Here is a 17,448-nt window from a genome sequence, read left to right as displayed (position 1 = left end):
ATGCCCTATAAAGGATAAATTTCTACCAAACAGCTATCCTTTCACTTCTCTCCCAAAATATCTCATTTTATCTTTAGTGATATAGGACTGTGTATACATGTTTATTATGCAAATAATTTAATTTGTTTAAACAAGTTCAAAGTATGAATTTCCATAAACTTTACTTTGGCAAACATAGGGTACTATGTCAATAAATGTAGCTTTTTAGATTTCTGTTAGGTAAAGTCTTCAATAGTAGCTGAATTTTTAATTCTGTGAAGTCTGGGATTGCAGAAGTATTTTATATGCAAAGTTTAACTCCACATCCTTAGTTAAAAGTCAATATGAGCATAATGAGTGGTTGTTAGCCTATATAACATCTAAAATTGTGTTCCCTCTGCTTGTGCCTTTGCAGGGTGCTGGCATAAAAACCTCCTTTGCTGAGGTATCAGAGACGAAAAGCTCTAAAAGCAGGCTAATGTACTAACCCATGTTGAACTGTGTTTGAACCTGCCCCAGACACAGTTGCTGCACCACTTCACATAGTAGGAAATGAGTCAAGGTTATGATTCCTCTTCCGTGATAGCCCACTAGTTCTTGTGATGCAGGATGTAGAGTTAAAAAAGCAGTGAGGATGTGTCATCTGCTGTCTAAGTACTTGATTATTTTTTCTCAGCTGTGAATGCAAACTTGTTACAAACCAGTCTGGAATTAATCTCTGCTTTACCAGCTACTTATTCCTCTGTCAAAGACAGCGGCTGAAATTTGTGTCTTACTGTAACCAAGGCTGTCTCAATAAAATCTTACTGTATTGTGAGACCCACTTTTGCGGTAGCACCCAAAGGTCACTTTGGTAAGCGGTAGTGTCCTGTAGTGCAGAACTCTGTTGTGGCACTCCTTGTAGGACCCGTATGAAGTATATGTTTTTGTTAGTAATATTGGAGCTGAAACAGATTCAGTGGCCTAGCTGTTCCATTACATGCATCAATATTTGAAATTGTGATGGTTCGTAGTCTTTACGTAAACTTTGTCCATTTTGTAAAATTAGGAGAAGAATGGTCAGACCTTGGGAGACATTGCCATTCAGTGTTGTAAAAGGCCCCTCTTGTAAGAGGCGCTATCCAACTCTCAACCTACATTGCTTGCTGGGGCACGTGAAGGGGAATAGATATCTTGTTTGAGGTCTGCTGGCATGGCACACTGCTGCCCAGAATCCAGAAGAATAAGAAAGGCAGGGGCAGTGCTACTCCTCATCCCTATTGGAGACCTCCTTGTGTCAAGGAAACGGATGTTGTGCGAGTTGATGCAGTGCTGAAATTGTAGTGATCCCAGCTGAACTGCCCTGGTAACAGAGAAAAGAGCAGGACTATATTTGCTGACCAGTTTGCTTGCATTTGGAAAGCTCTTCCCTAGAACTGGGAGAACATGACAGTTTTGACTGTGCTATCTGAAAGACTAGAGGTGGTTTGGGGGGCGATTGTTTACTTTTTTTTTTTTTTTTTAACTATTTGGGTTGTGTATAACTGCTCAGTGAGTTCTGCAAAGGAAATGGTCGTTCTGTCTTAATGCCTGCTGGGTATGTGTGGGTACTTACTGATTAAAAAGTAGGATCTATGTTCCATTTACATATTTGCTAACAGGATGTTATTAGAAAACATTAAATGTTTTCCCTGTTTGTACTGTTCCTTAATGGCTAACTTTCTTGATAATGAAACCTGATTGTACACTCTTACAAAAGGCTAGCACAGGTTTGAGTAGTTAAATGGCTTAACTGCTTTAAAAAAAAAAACCACCTTAATTAAACACTAGACTTAATAGTTTCATGTACGGGGCTGCAGTAGCATCCATACCTGTCTTTCCACCCACTAATTTGCAAATGACAATGAAAGAGTTACTTTAGGCAAAGCATATCCCTCTATAGTTGCATGATTGGAGGCACATCTGAGTGGGGAATAAGAGGCTTTTCTTCCATTTCGTTCTTTGTTTGCCAGTGTAGCATTTAGGTAAATATAGTTCTTTGTAGATAATCCCACCTGAAATCAATGGGATGAATGTAGCTTGAGGCATGGATGAAGTGCAGTCATGGCAAAATAACAGCTAACAGGCCCTGTATTAGCTGTTATCAACCAGTAAACAAAATTGATTAAACTATTTCAATATTGTACCTGGCCTGAAAGTTTATAAGTATTTTACTAAGATACATGTTTACCTTGATGACTGTTACAGTTCCTGTGTATTGTACTTAGTCAATTTATGCCAGCTTTAGTCACAGAGGAGTTTGCTTTGTAAGTAGACCAGCTGGCTTTGATAGGATTACACTAGGAAGAAATTAATATGTAACTTGAGAAAAACAGTAGACTGCCTACTGCATCTTTGTTTTGTGACTGCTTTTCAGTCTCCAACAACAGTTTTGTGCCATTAGTATTCAGTGATTTTAGGCCAAAACCAAGGCAGAGGCGGAAGACAGGAATATTTTTCAAGTTGTTGGTCAAGCAAGATAGGTAGAAGTTGGCAGTTTAAAGAATTCAGGACAATTGCAAAGATCTCATTTGGGTGAAATGTTTTCCTGCATGTATTTAAATGGGTATTTCTATCTATAGAAGTGATGTGTGGCATTTCTAGATATCCAGGACCTGCTTCTGTTTTGGGATGGTTTTTTTTTTTGTTTTTATTTTCCTTCTTATGAGACAAAGGATTTTGAGACACTTCCTAAGTCACTGGGTGAAGTCTGCTACTCTTGCAAGCAGTCAGCACATATCCTCCATTTCATAAATGATTCACACTCCACTGTAAAATTAGCTAGAAGCCATGCAGGCAAAGAGAATCCTGTTGTAAGGTCATTCCAGAATCTTGCTACTGTGATAGCTAGTTTTTCTCCTAATTAATTCTAAATTAATTCATGGTCAGTTTATAACTATGTGTCCTGTGTGTTGCATTAAAGGGTTTCAAGGAGTCTGAGAGGTGGCAAGGGGAAAGCCCTCCCATTGAGCCACGAGGTTCAGAGTGAATCCCCTTGCTTTCTAAACTCCTTCTCAGAGAGGAGCCTGTGTGCAGCTGGATTCACTCCTAGTCCCAGACTCGGTCAACAGTTTATGTCTAAGGGGTTAAGCAAGTAGCAACTTGTCAGTCAACGTTTGCCTGTCAGAGCCCTCCCAGGGACTTTCACTGAAACAGTTTTGCAAAGTTGAAGCAATAGGTAATTTATTCAAGTGACAGGTATCACAGATGCGGGATTGACGTTGATAAATGCACTGTCTATGAAAATTGAGCTCAAAGTCATAGTTTAGCGCTTTAGTTAATAATGTGTTCCCGGGGATACATCTGACAAAGTCAGAAACGCGACTCTTACCAAAAAGGCATCCCTTCCTGGAAGGGAAGAGAGGTTCAGGCTCGTTGACCCATCCGTCAGGTAAGGTTTTCGCTTGGCGCCTCCTCCAAAGAGGGCTTTCAAGTGCCGATTTTTATACTTTTTAATTCTTTGGCGAGGTGGGACTAAGTCAATTATTGTGTGTCAATTGGCTCTTGGCATGGCATGTTGTGTCCTCAGAAGCGGGACTCAGCAGTTCGGCATGCCCTCGGGGCGGGGAGCGTAGTACCTGTGGTGGTGGGGGTCCTTCTGTTTTTATCTGAATCAACATCTGGCTGTGCACTCTTAGTCGCACACCAGGTGTAGTGGTGGGGCCATCACCCTTACTTAGATAAGCGAAGCTCATTGTTCAAGTCAAACTGCTCCCTTCTGTTAATTCTTCGGTCCAGCAAGGCCATCAACCCACACAATGGTTTAAGTAGCTTTTTCTTTTCCAAGTAATTTCATCTTCAAGTGTTTCTAGAGATAAACTTTATTCTTCCACGGTACTTGTCTTACTAGGTTAAAGGAGCCAAGGGATATTTTGGGGTTATGCTTATTTGGTTATTTAGCTTAGTATTCTTAGTGACTATAGAAAGTTTATCAAAAAGTGATAAAACGCTTTAAGCTCTTCATCCAAGCTTATCACTTGAGCTTACTCTGCTGTATCAAGCATTCTTATTTCAAGGACGTGCTTTCCTTTATTCATCCTTGCGTAAGGAAGAAGGAAGGCTTTGTGTATCTATAACTACAAAAGATACATACATACTCAGCGTGTGCCAGTTGCTATGCTCCTCCACTGGCTTATGTTCAAGCTTTGCACTCTATCGCTGCTTTTGTACTCTTTCTGGCAACTCCTCCTCTCCTCTGCTCCAAAGAGCAGTTATCATTTTGAAGTGTAAACAAAATAGGGGAAAGGCATGTCAAGAACAGATCCACGCCTGGCTCATGCAGCCATCTGCCCTGGCCACTGGGAGGGAGGCTCGGCAGTGCCCGCAAGGTGTGAGCTCCCACTGAGGGACATTCTTCCTCTGCATCTAGGAACTGGTCATTCAGAACAAACTTTTTCCCCCCAGCCTGTATTTGCTATAGACAAAGAAAGTGGCAGTGAGATGCAAATCAGCTTCAGATGCACTCTGAACTTTTTAAAGATGCCTTCAGTGTAAGAAAGCATAGGAATAAGCGTGACAAACTTTAAATTGGTTGATTGTGCAATTAGATAAATTTACTAGCCAAACTGGAAAGTTTTCGCTAAACGTTTAGTCTTCCCCCCCAAAAAAAAAGATGGCAATATGCATGCACGAAGTTTTTTAGAAAGGGTTTGACATTTTTCACCGACTCACCATTAATCTGTTTTCACTCACCTGGAAAGGAGTGATAAGGAACTAATTTTTGTCTAAAAGGTTTGAATGCCAGTAGACGAGGAAACACAGACTCCATCTGCCATTGCCAGTTGCTGACTTCAGCCCTAGCAATCAGACAGAGGGAAATGGGTTGTGGAAGGAAGGAATTTGGACTGTCAAAATGGGGCTGAACAAACAGATGCTAAGAACTTTAAGGAGGTCACGGACTTTCATTGTTAACCCCCCATGGGTTTCACTTCATCTACCTCGGTCCATGCTCCTCTACTCTATACCTAGTCAGGTCATTTCTTGCAAGCTTAGCTGACTATGGTAATTATGCAGCTATTAGTTCCCGGCTTATGACACCACAACTTTTCTGTACAATAATGGTCGGTTTTCTTGAAGGACATTTTGCAGTTCTTTAGTTGAATCGATATAGGAAAGTTGTATTTCAAATTTTTCCCTAAATGTATCTTTAAAAAGACACTTCACCTTTATTTTTAGTGATTTTAAAGTAATTTTGAGTATCTTTGAAAATTATGTAGCTGAAATATAGTGAACGCTAAAGCATGTGAAAATAAGACATAGGAGGCATATCAAGCTTCCCTCTTGTGGCTTTGGCCTCTGTTCTGAAGGGAAAGAGACTCTGAATAAAACTCCAATGAAAAAACAAGCATTTCTGTGGCAAAATAACCCATACTTCACCTGTTTCTGGAGGGGAAGGAAAGAATATATAATCAAACATCCAGCTGAAACTTCTTGAAGAGTTGTTAATATTACTTAATAGACTGGAAAGGTAATTGAGTTCAACCTCTCAGCTTCTTTGAAGAGAACTTCAAGTGCTGAACAGACCCTTTTGGTAGTATTTGCTCTAATGACCTCTTTGCAACCATCTAGTGAAACACACGTTCCCTTCAGATATTACTCACTCAAGGCCATCTCTTCACTTCTTGTTTGTCTTGACAATGGTGAACAATTTTCAGGGTCAGCCGCTTTCAGAGGCAACCCTGGGATTTGCTGCCTGCATTCTGCGTTGCTGGAGCAGCCGGCAGGGAGCCTCAAGAAGGAGATGCCTACTCCATTCCCAGGGCCCTTCCCTTGGTCTGCTGTTCCTTCACTGGGCCTGCTGTCTCTGCTCAGCCGGTCCGGTGATTTAGCAGTGTGGTAGCAAGGCTGGACTGTGCGGTCTCCCGGAACCTGGGGTCTGCCTCTCCAATGTAATGCCTAGCTGAAAATTGACAGGATTTTTTGTCTTGGGAATGGCTTAGATGCTGTGCTGTGAAATGCAGCAATGGAAAGATGAATATAGGACCTGAGGACTTGCAGATTCTTGAACTAATTTTGAAATAAGCAGTAGTTTGTCATTTTCTCCTGGTGCTTATTTTGCATTTTGCTCAGAAGGTTAGTATGTGTAAGAAGGTGGTGGTGTTTTACTTGTAGAAACTGGAGACAACAGCAAATATTGAACTATTACTGATTTATATTCCTTGTGTTGCAAATGAGACGGTAACCTGTAGAAGTAATAGTGAGCAATAATGTAGTTAGAGACTGGGATTATAATACACGCTGTAAAAAAAGAAGTAGGACATTTCACAGGCAGTAGTAATTGTGGCAGTAACTAAATCTGATGTGTTTGGTTTTAGTTTTAGTTGCATCTTGTGAATAATTGGCTAGAGGTTGGTGAGCGTATTTGTATGCCTGCATGTTGTTTGAGCTTAAAGCTAGTGATGGTGTGATTTTTTTGTCTTTGAAATGAAATATATGTGCTTTTTAAACTCTAATAATATTCACTGTAAATTCAGGAATGCTTTGCCAGTTTAATGCAACATTCGTCATCTTAGCTTTTTACCTATTTAAATAATTATTTATCCCTTCATAGATAAATATCCAAGCTACTTCTCTCTCAGAAGTGTTAATTGTATTAAACTAAAATATTATTTGTTTTTATTTTCCTTTAAGCCTTTTCCTGACTTTGTTTAATCTGAAACTAGAACTAGAGACTCATAATCTAGTAATTTTTGTACTACTGGAAGCCACACGGAAAACCAGTGATCACTGTTTTCATGCCTTGTCAAGGATTTTAGATTGTATTTAGGTTTTTTTCTTCTTTTTCTTCTACCAAACCGCATAAGAAATAGAAATAAAATACTAATTGTTTGCTGGAATTCAGCATTGAATCTTGCATCTGAGTGCCTGGGTTTTTGTATATATATACACATGTATATAAAAATGTGTGTGTGTGAGAGAGAGAGTCTGTTAATGGAAAAACAAAATAAAGTCTTCTGGAAGAGGAGTAGAAAAAACCCAAACACCTTAAAGTATCAAGTAATTAATCAAGAGTGCCAGTACTAGAACATGTAGTGAACACAGAAGATTAATTTGGTAATAATTATAAATAAAAGTTCTCTTAATCCAAAAAGCACAAACGTCATACACTTACCAAAGTAATTTATTTTGTTCAAATTGACCAATTAGTGTATTACTTTTCTTAATATGTGAAATTAATTATTCCAGAACTAAAATAAGAATGGAATTTTTTTGATAAATTTGTCCCAAAATTATGTGTAAGAATGTTTTTGGCTTTTTTAAAAAGTAAGAAGCAGCTTAAATGTCAGACAATGCAACTCATTTATTTTTGTATTAGTTCTGTTGTCAGTAGAAAAATGGATAAAAATACCATGATAATAATAACAACAACTTTCCTTGGAGTAATTTCAGTCTACACAATTTCTTAAAGTAAACAGAATTCAGTTTTTATAAAATTTGGAAAATGTTATTACTGTCCTGACGACCGTACACCTTGCCACCTGCAAGGCACTTCACAGTAGTTAAAAACTTTGGTGCCATGCCAAGAAATATCCTGAATGCGATTCCCTCATTGCTCACATTGCTGCAAGTAGCAACTGGATGTAACTTCTGCTAATATTAAAAGTGATTTACTACCTAATCCGAGGTTAGTTGAGAGACCGTTTCAAAAATGAGGCTGTGTGGTTCTTATGGAAAGACAGTATAAAAGAAAAGAAGATGTATTCCTCCATTCTGTTAGATCTCTGCCCAATGATAGGAAGCAAACATAGACGGTTGTTACTTCTTTAGCTACCTGTCCTACTCTTTTCTTCCCCCAAAGTGTACTGATTTAATTCAAAAGGTTTTCCTGAGAATCTGGAGGGGAAAAAAAATAACTGATCTGGAGATGGAAAAAGCCCAACTTCCTTGCAGTTCGGAAAGCTGTCAGCAGATAAAAGCATAGAGGAAGAAGAGAAAATTGCTGTAGGTTAGGGAAACTACAAATAGGTATGATAACCCTCCCACCTAAAAGAAATAGCTACATTTTTTTTTCGTTAATACTTTGAGGTGTATGAAGAGGGACATCTATCCCTGGATAACAAGGTCTGAGTCTACACTCTGAAACTGCTAATTTTTAAGGATTTTTAAAGCTTTGTGGTTTAAATACACTTGTATATGCTTTTTTCAGTCTCCTAAAACTTTGGGAACTGTAATGCTTTGAGCTTTCATTTAAGCATATAATTGTGAATTCATGTCAATGATGTCCAGACAGCTTATTTATGACAGATTTGTGGGTGACTGGTGTAATTTATAATTCACAAGAATGCTTGTCTTAAAATCTTTCATTAAAGCCCATGGACTATGAAACTAACTGAGGACTAGAAGTATGTGGTGTCATTTTTGATACCTTTTTAGTTATTAAGTTTGCTCGGAGCAGAAAGAAGACAGGAAAAAATAGAACTGATGTAGGTGCTTAGCTGTACAGTGAATAGTCTGATGAAATTGCTCAGCAAGGGGACTGGTGAAGGTAATACATGTGAAGTGTCAGGTGGTTTACTTTGTTGTGCATTTGAAAAAGGTCTGCTTATTTCAAGTCAAGGAAAGATGACCGGGTAAGCCTGAATGACTTAGTTACAAATATCTCCACCATGCTTCATCTGCCCTGAGAAGTCTCACAGTCTACTATTTTCTCAACTGAGTCAATCTCCTGGTTTCCAAGAAAGCCAGAACTATTGCATTTAACATCTACTTTGTTAAAGCCATATGGATGCACCTGATGTCTATGAATTAATCCTGTTTTCACATGAAATAATTTTCCCACTGAATTGTTAGTAACGTGCAGAGTTGTTATATCTGTGAAATACCAATCAGCGTATTTTTCTTTGTTACCTTAGTTTTGTTTTCAGTATTTACCCTTTGCAGTAACCTCCCTTTCTTTTCTTTTTCTTTCTTTTTTTTTGTCCTTATGCAGAGGATTACTACTTCAGGAAAACAGCAGGTTTTCAGAGGCATTGCATTACTATAAACTGGCAATTGGTAGCAGACCCACTCTAGCTTGTAAGTATTTTAACTGTACAAGCTTGCATAATATTGACTCTTTGTTTTCAATGAAATCTTCCTACTCTTAAATAACACTTTTTTTTCACAAGTTTTTTATTTGGAAAGAAAAAGGTGAAACGGTGCACTTTTCAGTTGAAAGCAAGTGTTTATTAGTCAACAGCTACATTTATTGTGGTGCAGGGGAGAAGCAGATAATGAGTTGACACTGGGCAGCACTGCTAGAACCTGCTTCTAATCCGGTGTGGTGAGCCATAGATGCTACTGCTCAAATTTTCCAGCTCCTATTTTCAGTTTTTTATAGACAGTCCCTGATTTTTGTTGGTATATGGGGTGAATGAATAATACAAATATTTTTGAAGTCCATTCATTTTTCCCTTCTTGACTGGAGAAATTGGGAAATAATCCATAGGATGTTGCCAGTGATCAGTTCCAAAATCAAGTGGGTGCTTTTTAAGATTACTGACTTTATTGTAGCTTAAGAATTAAATCTTCTATGTATGTATATATGCAAGTACATGTATATATGTGAAAACATATGTATATGTTTTTGTAACATTTCAAACAATGGTGCTATATGCTTGATACAGTCCTAGTAAGAGGAACGAAATGGAGCACCCTGCCTAACCAGTGTTCCCTTCCCTCCTTCCTCAGTTTTCATAGCCACTTTCTCCTTTCATTGACTCTGCATTTTTACCTCTTATATGTTCCTCTTTACACCAGTGATTTATCTATATTATACAAAAGCCAAATTAGGTAACCATGGGATCTCTTTCAGATATTACTTTGAAGTAAAATAAAGGTTAGATAAAAGACAGTGGAACCCGATTGAAAGTTAACATTTTTTTGCTCTTCACAGCTGCCTATTTAAATACCGGTATCATCCTGATGAACCAAGGGAAAACAGATGAAGCCAGGAGGACTTTCCTGAAGTGTTCGGAGATCCCAGATGAAAATTTGAAAGATCCTCATGCGCACAAAAGCTCTGTTACTAGCTGTCTTTATAACTTAGGAAAACTTTTTCATGAGCAAGGACACTATGAGGTAAGACTCCAGGTTTGTCTACAATATCACGACAAAACCTTTGTACATAAATAAGAACTGTTGCTTCCATTCAGACTTTTGAAATACTTCACGGGCACAAACTGATTGAATTTCACCAAATCAAGATTAGCGTTCTCTGCAGAGAATGTTTATTCTCTACAGCCAGAGGTGCGATGATGTTAATTAGCAGTGTGATGTTCTTATGTCAGAGTCAACATTAGCAATGGTCACATCTGATATGTATTAATTCATTCTTTTTGGCTTTGTCCCCATGGCTGGTATGCAAAGGATATAGCCTGATTACAGACCAGCCAACCTAAAGTGTACTGGCTTTATAATTCAAAATAGGGTAAGACCATCTTTAGTTGAAAAAATACGTTCATGGTTGCTTTTGAGTCTCCAAAAAGAAGACCTAGTTGGAACAATTCAGAACTTCAGTGGTTAAAAACATTCCATTATGTGCTATTTCAGATAACTTGACCTAAATGCTGAAGTGGGTTGGATATTTTTAATGTAACCACATGCTACACCCAACCCATCCCATCTCATTTATATGTGCAAATGTGACTGTTGTGATTGCTCTCTATTCTGATGAAATTACTAAAACTGGACATTCGCTAGAGTTTTGACCTTTAGCAGTATTTGAATGAAAGTAATTCTCACTTTGCATTGCCAGGCATACTTCACAACAGGATTTACACATGGTTTTGATCCCTATAACTCTTCCTGACAGCAATGTTACCTCAGCTCTGTAAGATTAGGCATGCACAAGCTCTGTGGATTCTCTGTCATCTGTCTGCTTCATCCAGCTCTGTCAGGTGGCAGTTACTAATTGGTTAAAACACAGACAGCTGATACATCCATAAAGACAAGAGAAAAGCAGCATGTCTGCATGGCCGATAGGATGTACATTTCTTCTGGTGGTCATTTCAGTCTGACCTGGTCTTGATTTGAGCATACACTTAGATTTTTTTTCAAGCATATTTCATCCTTCACAAGCTGTGACTATTTGATAGGACAATGCAGAACATGATGCAGAGCTAATAGACTAACCAATAAGCATTCTAAGTGCTGAGTGAATCCTTAATGTGTGATCAAGTAATCCAAGACACAGCACATTTGTGAAGGGAATCCAATTTTGCCATTCTTGATGCTATAGTCCATCTCGTTCTTTCTGTGGACCAGACTTCAGTTGTGAGGATTATGTGTTGTTATTACTTGGCAGTAGGCAATGCTTGCTTTATTTTTAGGTCACTTACTGTAGCTTAGTCATCAGAAAGTCCTTCGTGTACAGTTTGATATTATTCCATATTCTCTGACAGCCTATATAATTTCATAGATGTTTATAAACTCCTGAGTCATTGATGGGTTTAAAAAATGTTCCTTTTATTTCCACCTGGAAACAGAGTTGCAATATTGGAACTAATTTGATCTCTTGTCAATAAGCTTCACTGAATTTGGCAGAACTTTTGTAGATGAGAAATGTGAACTTTCTGGGGTATTTACGGCGCTGATGTGTTTTCTTTCTCTCTCACCTTTCATTTGGGGAAAGAAGATAGTTTGGTTTTACTTTATATGTGAAAGTCTGCTTTTGAAATTGGTACTTTACTAATGATTTGTCCTATTTGTGTATTTCTTTCAGGATGCCCTTATGGTTTACAAAGAAGCAATACAGAAAATGCCACGGCAATTTGCACCACAGAGCTTATACAACATGATGGGTAAGTGCACTGTTAGTGCTTCAGAAAGATAGTTTAGGAGTCAGGTGGGGTGAAACAAAAGAGCTTAGCTAGGCAACTGGTGCTCAAATGAATTAGCTAATAAAAACAAAAATAATTGCCTTCAGTAGATGTGAGCCAAACAGGGTTCAGAGCTTAAATTCCAGCAACTGCGATGCTGGATAAGGCACAATAAATGATGACACTGGTAGATACTGGATATCTTTAACAGTGTCCATGCAGCACTTTTACATTTAGAATGCATGGGTTAGTGTTTTTCTCTGCCTCTAGAATGTCTCATCTGCTATCTTGGAGACATCATGTGCAATTCATTTGTTTTTTTATCTCCCATTTAGTCATCTTTGAAACTTCATAGAAAATGGAGTGATATTGATTATAACATAAAATTACATGTGGGTATTGAATGTTAAATTTCCATGTAAACTAACAAGTTGTCCAAACAGGCCCACAGAGATAGGTAGATTTTTTTTTTTAGGTTGTGCCAAAAGCTTATTTTTTGGATGATGTATTGTTAGTTAGACGTCTACAATGTGAGAATTCTTCTTCCAGGACCAGCCTATCTGTCCTTCAAAATTTTAGCGAAGTCCCTTCAGTACCGCAAGAAATGATTTATCTGTGAGGTTTGGTTTTTTTTTTTAAACTTCAGTTCCTCATATTCTTCATCACATCTTTATATAGGATACACTAAACAGATTTAAAAAAAAAAGAAGATAATATGAATTATTATTTACAGTATTCACATCTGTAAGCAAGAGGACTGGTTCTTCATTGTTCCAGAGATGCTTTTAAGTGGAATTCTCTCTGAAAGGGCATGAGTTTCTGCTAAGCAACCTCAGTGTCTGGCCCAGTAGACTGTGTGAGCTCCTATCTGGGACAGAAAGGGATATAACATGCTTTACTTTAAAATAGTTCAAAGTAGAGCAATTAAAAATATATGTAAAAACAATTAGGATCGACAGGAAGCATGTGGGGCTTTGTGGGGGGGGTTCCCCCCTCTTAATGCTGACTATATGAGGGAATGTATAGGTTGATATCAATCGGTTTGACACAGTTGATGAAAGGAGGCACTGCCCACTCTTCTCTACTTATTCAGAAAAGACATCTTTTATTACCTCCTTACAAGTACTAGGACATAGGAAAAGTCTAAAACTGCAGTTGTAACTGATGCTATGCGTTTGCAAATGTCTGTAAATGCTAAGCTAAGCACTTCTCACAGTGACAAAGTGTCTAATGTCTATAGCAGTATAAACACTTCCTTAACAGTTCATACAGTTCAATGAAGAGTTACTTCCCCCTGAATGCTGAGCTTTATCAGATTAATGCAAAGGGCTAAAATCTCTAAAATGCACAAGTTGATTATTGCATGTACTTTTGTTCACAGAGACTCTTACCAGAACTGTTATTTTACCAGTTTGTTTTACCAGCATTTGATGATAAATTTGGTGGGGTTATCAACAGTGACCACCCTGTGAATTAAACTTCTGCTTACTATTGGTGTCCTGTAGTGACTGCTGAAGTACTGTGGTACTCCAGCAAATCCTCTGAAGTTTAACCGCCCTCGTTAGTGCAGCTATATATTTCATAATTCTGACAAAATTGGTTCTTAGAAGTACAGAAATAGGAAGAAGTAAACCAATGTTGTTTATAGCCTGATGGCTGTTCCACTACAAAGCAGGTCTGTGTCACCCTTTTTCTTTCTCCATGAATAGATGCTCTCTTTGGAACCACTGTGACCTAGAATATTCCTTAGTGTTTTACTTTTTTGCCTGTCAGTTACTTTTTTAGTTTAAGGAGGCCTTTCTCAGCTTCCTTTATAAGCACAGTCCATAATGTCCAAGTTCACTCTGTTCCTGGGAACACAGAGACCAGCTTAGTCCTTTGCCTGGGCTTGGCTGCTGCTTCATATCTTCACTCTGCTCCTTAGCCCATACTATGGCTTTTGTTACCTTTAGGTAGCCCCTGACACTTCATGGATGTCTTAGTGGCATAACAAGTTTGGGTCAGCTAAGCCTACCTTAGCCCCTTTCAGCCTATTGCAAAGAACAACTGGCTATTATGGAGCTCTGTAAAGTATAACTTATCATTAATGTAGCATATATTTGTGTTTTGGTTGCTGTTGTGATGGCAGCTGTTGCAGGGTAACCAGAACTTGCTTCACACAAGTTGCTGAGGTGTGGCTTGTTGGCACAGGCAGTGGAAGCAGGAACAGGTGTCTTGGGAAGAGTATAGGGATGCTGCCCGGTTGTGTAGGGATGAGGTCAGGAGGGCCAAGGCATGGCTGGAGCTTGGCCAGGAATGCCAAGAATAACAAGAAGGACTTCTACAGGTACGTCAACCAGAGAAGGAAGGTTAAAGAAAGAGTACCCCTTCCCGATGAACAAGAATGGCAACCTCGTATCAGCAGATGAGGAGAAGGCTGAGGTACTCAACTTTTTTTGCCTCAGTCTTCACTGGCAAACTTTCTTCTCGCCCCTCCCAAGTTGATGGACTGCAAGATGGGGACCAGAGGGGTAAAGCCCCTCCCACTGTAATGGAAGACCAGGTTTGTGACCACCTGAGGAACCTCAACATACATAAGTCAATGGAACCTGACGATATGCATCCCAGAGTCCTGAGGGAATTGGCTGATACCGTTGCCAAGCCACTCTCCATGATGTCTGAAAGGTCATGGCAGTCAGGTGAAGTCCCTGGTGACTGAAGAAGGGAAACATTGTGTCCTTGTTTACAAAGGATATAAAGAAGGACCCTGGGAACTACTGACCTGTCAGCCTCACCTCTGTGCCTGGGAAGATCATGGAATAGATCCTCCTAGAAGTTATGCTAAGGCACATGGAGGACAGAGAGGTGATTCGAGACAGCCAGCATGGCTTCACCATGGCTTCACAGTGTCACTCAACATCCTTCTCTGGATTGGAGAGAGATGGATTTGATGTGTAGACTGTTTGGTGGGTAAAGAATTGGTTTGAAGGTTGCAGCCAGAGGGTAGTGGTCAACGGCTCAATGTCCAGATGGACGCTGGTGGCAGGGGGTGTCCCTCAGGGGTCCATACTGGGACTGGTGCTGTTTAACATCTTCATCAATGACTTAGCGAGATCGAATGCACCCTCAGCAAGTTTGCATATGACACCAAACTGAGTGGTGCAGTTGACACTCCAGAAGGGCAGGATGCCATCCAGAGGGACCTGGACAAGCTCGAGAATTGGGCCTGTGTGAACCTCATGAGGTTCAACGAGGCCAAGTGCAAGGTCCTGCATCTGGGTAGGGGCAACCCCTGGTATCAGTACAGGCTGAGCCATAAAGGGATTGAAAGCAGCCCTGCTAACAAGGACTTGGGGGTACTGATGGATGAAAGCACCAATGTGTGCTCGCAGCCCAAAAGACCAACCGTATCCTGGGCAGCATTGAGAGAACCATGGCCAGCAGGTCGAGGGAGATGATTCTGCCCCTCTGCTCTGGTGAGACCCCATCTGGAGTCCTGCTTCCCGCTCTGGAGCCCTCAGCACAGACATGGACCTGTTGGACTGGGTCCAGAGGAGGGCCGCAAAAATGATCCAAGGGCTGGAGCACCTCTCCTGTGAGGACAGGCTGAGAGAGTTGGGGTTGTTCAGCCTGGAGAAGAGAACGTGCCAGGGAGACCTTATAGCAGCCTGCCAGTACCTGAAGGGGGCCTACAGGAAAGAGGGGGAAAGTCTTTTTAGCAAGGCCTGTTGTGATAGGACGAGAAGCAATGGCTTTAAACTAAGGGAAGGTAGGTTTAGACTGAGTATAAGGAAGAAATTTTTTACAGTGAGGGTGGTGAAACACTGGAACGGGTTGCCCAGAGAGGTAGTGGAGGCCCCATCCCTGGAAACATTCAAGGCCAAGTTGTATGGGGCTCTGAGCAGCCTGGTCTAGTTGAAGATGTCCCTGCTCACTGCAAGGGGGCTGGGCTAGATGACCTCTAAAGGTTCCTTCCAACCCAAAGCATTCTATGATTCTACACTGCACAGGCAATCCAAAAGGCTGGGCAGTGACTTAAACTGAATGCAGTGCAGCTGTATTAACAGCAGGACTCAGAATGATTTGTTTAAAGCTGTCCTGGATGCATCTGCAGGAGCATACATGACTGCAGTTAGTTCAGTTAGTCTCTCCTACCTGTAATAGTGTAAAGGTTAGATGACAAGACAGACCTCGGTAGCTATTCTAACTTTATAGTGTGGGAAGAAAAAGATACCTCTGGGGAGTAATTAAGCCCATCTAATCTAGACATCTATTTTAGATTATATAAATAATCCCCTGCAAGCATAGTTCTCCTGTAAAAGGAGCTGATACGACTAGCTTAGACTTGCTAGCTCAAGTTGGATGAGATAAATCCTAAACACCTATTCAGTCATCTTTTTGCATTGGGTGTGACAGGAGAACAAGGCAACTGGTACCATTACCAGGAGTGCATCTGCTCAGCATCTGAGGCGATTTCACTGGGCGCCTGAAGGCTGACCGGATTGTTTATTTCTGTTTTGAAGTTCAAGTTAAAATTATAAACATGTTCACAATAACACTTTCTTTGATTAACAGCATTACATAAACTTGTCTGCCTACTTGTTGCCTTTAAAAGGTAGGCTAGAAAACTGACAGAGGCCAGTCCTGTCTCGTGTGCTTGGAACTGCGTGAACCTGACTCTGAGCTGGGCCCACTCACCGTGGGGAGGGGGAGGTGGTGAAAACTGGGGAGTGCTGCACATCTGCTCAGGAAGAAGGGTCCTTCCCTGTCTCTCTACGTGTGGACAAAGTCTTCACGGCTTATCATGAAATCCAAGAATAGCTACAGTCTGAGGATTATCTGCTGCAGTTGTCATTGTGATTGATGCATTCTGAGTCTCTGGCAATCGTGCTGCTTTGTTCAGTGTTAGATATTGGCATGTGACATGAGAAAACAGGGCTTCCTGTAATTTTTAATTATTATTCATTCGTTTTGTTGAAGACTTTCTGAAGGCTTTTTTGGCTGTATCATGTACATTGCATACTTGAAAGAGAATAAACAGGAGACAAACTGTTTAAACTGAATTAAGGTTTGAACTCCAGCTCTCCTAGTGCGGTAGCATTAACACTCCAACAGTGTTAAGCCTTTACACCACCTGCTTTCCCTGTTTGTGTTACACTACTTTTCTTGCCCTTGCTTCTATTGGCCCTTCTCTCTGACAGGCCCAGTGACTCATTCTTCCGGTGTGCCAGCCTGCCTGGCTGACTGTCATCCTTTAAAACTCTAAGTAACTTGCCTTTTAAAGGAAGAAGTGGTATTGGACCTCAAGAAGCAAGCCATCCATTTGACTTTGTGTTTTATTCATGGTACAAAAGACAGGGCCAGAAGACCAGCATCATATGTTCTAAGTTTGTGCATATGAAAAATTGCAGAGTAGATTTTGGTCTCCTGTTGCTGTGATTTATTTTGCCAGGTGTGCAACAGCTCAGCTAAGAAAACCATATGTTTCTCTGGCTTTGTACCAAGATGTAAAACCTTTTCTTTTTTTTTTTTTTTTCTTAAAAGAACACAAAACAGCTAAAAATTAAAACTCTAAAACTAGAATAAAAATAATTATTCAACAAGCTGCACAGGGTTGCCTTGGTATTTATTTTCTTTATGTCATATTTCTTTGATGTAAATTAAAAAATACATG

General features: G+C 39.9%; 1 protein-coding gene across 4 annotated transcripts in view; it reads left to right on the top strand.

Moving 5' to 3' along the window:
* Positions 1-17,448, top strand: part of TMTC2 (transmembrane O-mannosyltransferase targeting cadherins 2) — a 269,970-nt gene that overhangs the window by 182,075 nt on the left and 70,447 nt on the right. For all 4 annotated transcript variants that reach the window (XM_075428534.1, XM_075428536.1, XM_075428535.1 and 1 more), the window contains exons 5-7: positions 8,927-9,012; positions 9,872-10,056; positions 11,699-11,777. In XM_075428534.1, coding sequence (XP_075284649.1) covers positions 8,927-9,012; positions 9,872-10,056; positions 11,699-11,777 — 350 coding nt within the window. The remainder of the gene's footprint in view (positions 1-8,926; positions 9,013-9,871; positions 10,057-11,698; positions 11,778-17,448) is intronic.

Source organism: Opisthocomus hoazin, chromosome 8, assembly GCF_030867145.1.
Source record: "Opisthocomus hoazin isolate bOpiHoa1 chromosome 8, bOpiHoa1.hap1, whole genome shotgun sequence".
In the NCBI taxonomy this organism is placed as follows: Eukaryota; Metazoa; Chordata; class Aves; order Opisthocomiformes; family Opisthocomidae; genus Opisthocomus; species Opisthocomus hoazin.
Note: the sequence above shows the minus strand (reverse complement) of the source record. Positions and strands in the feature narration are given on the sequence as shown.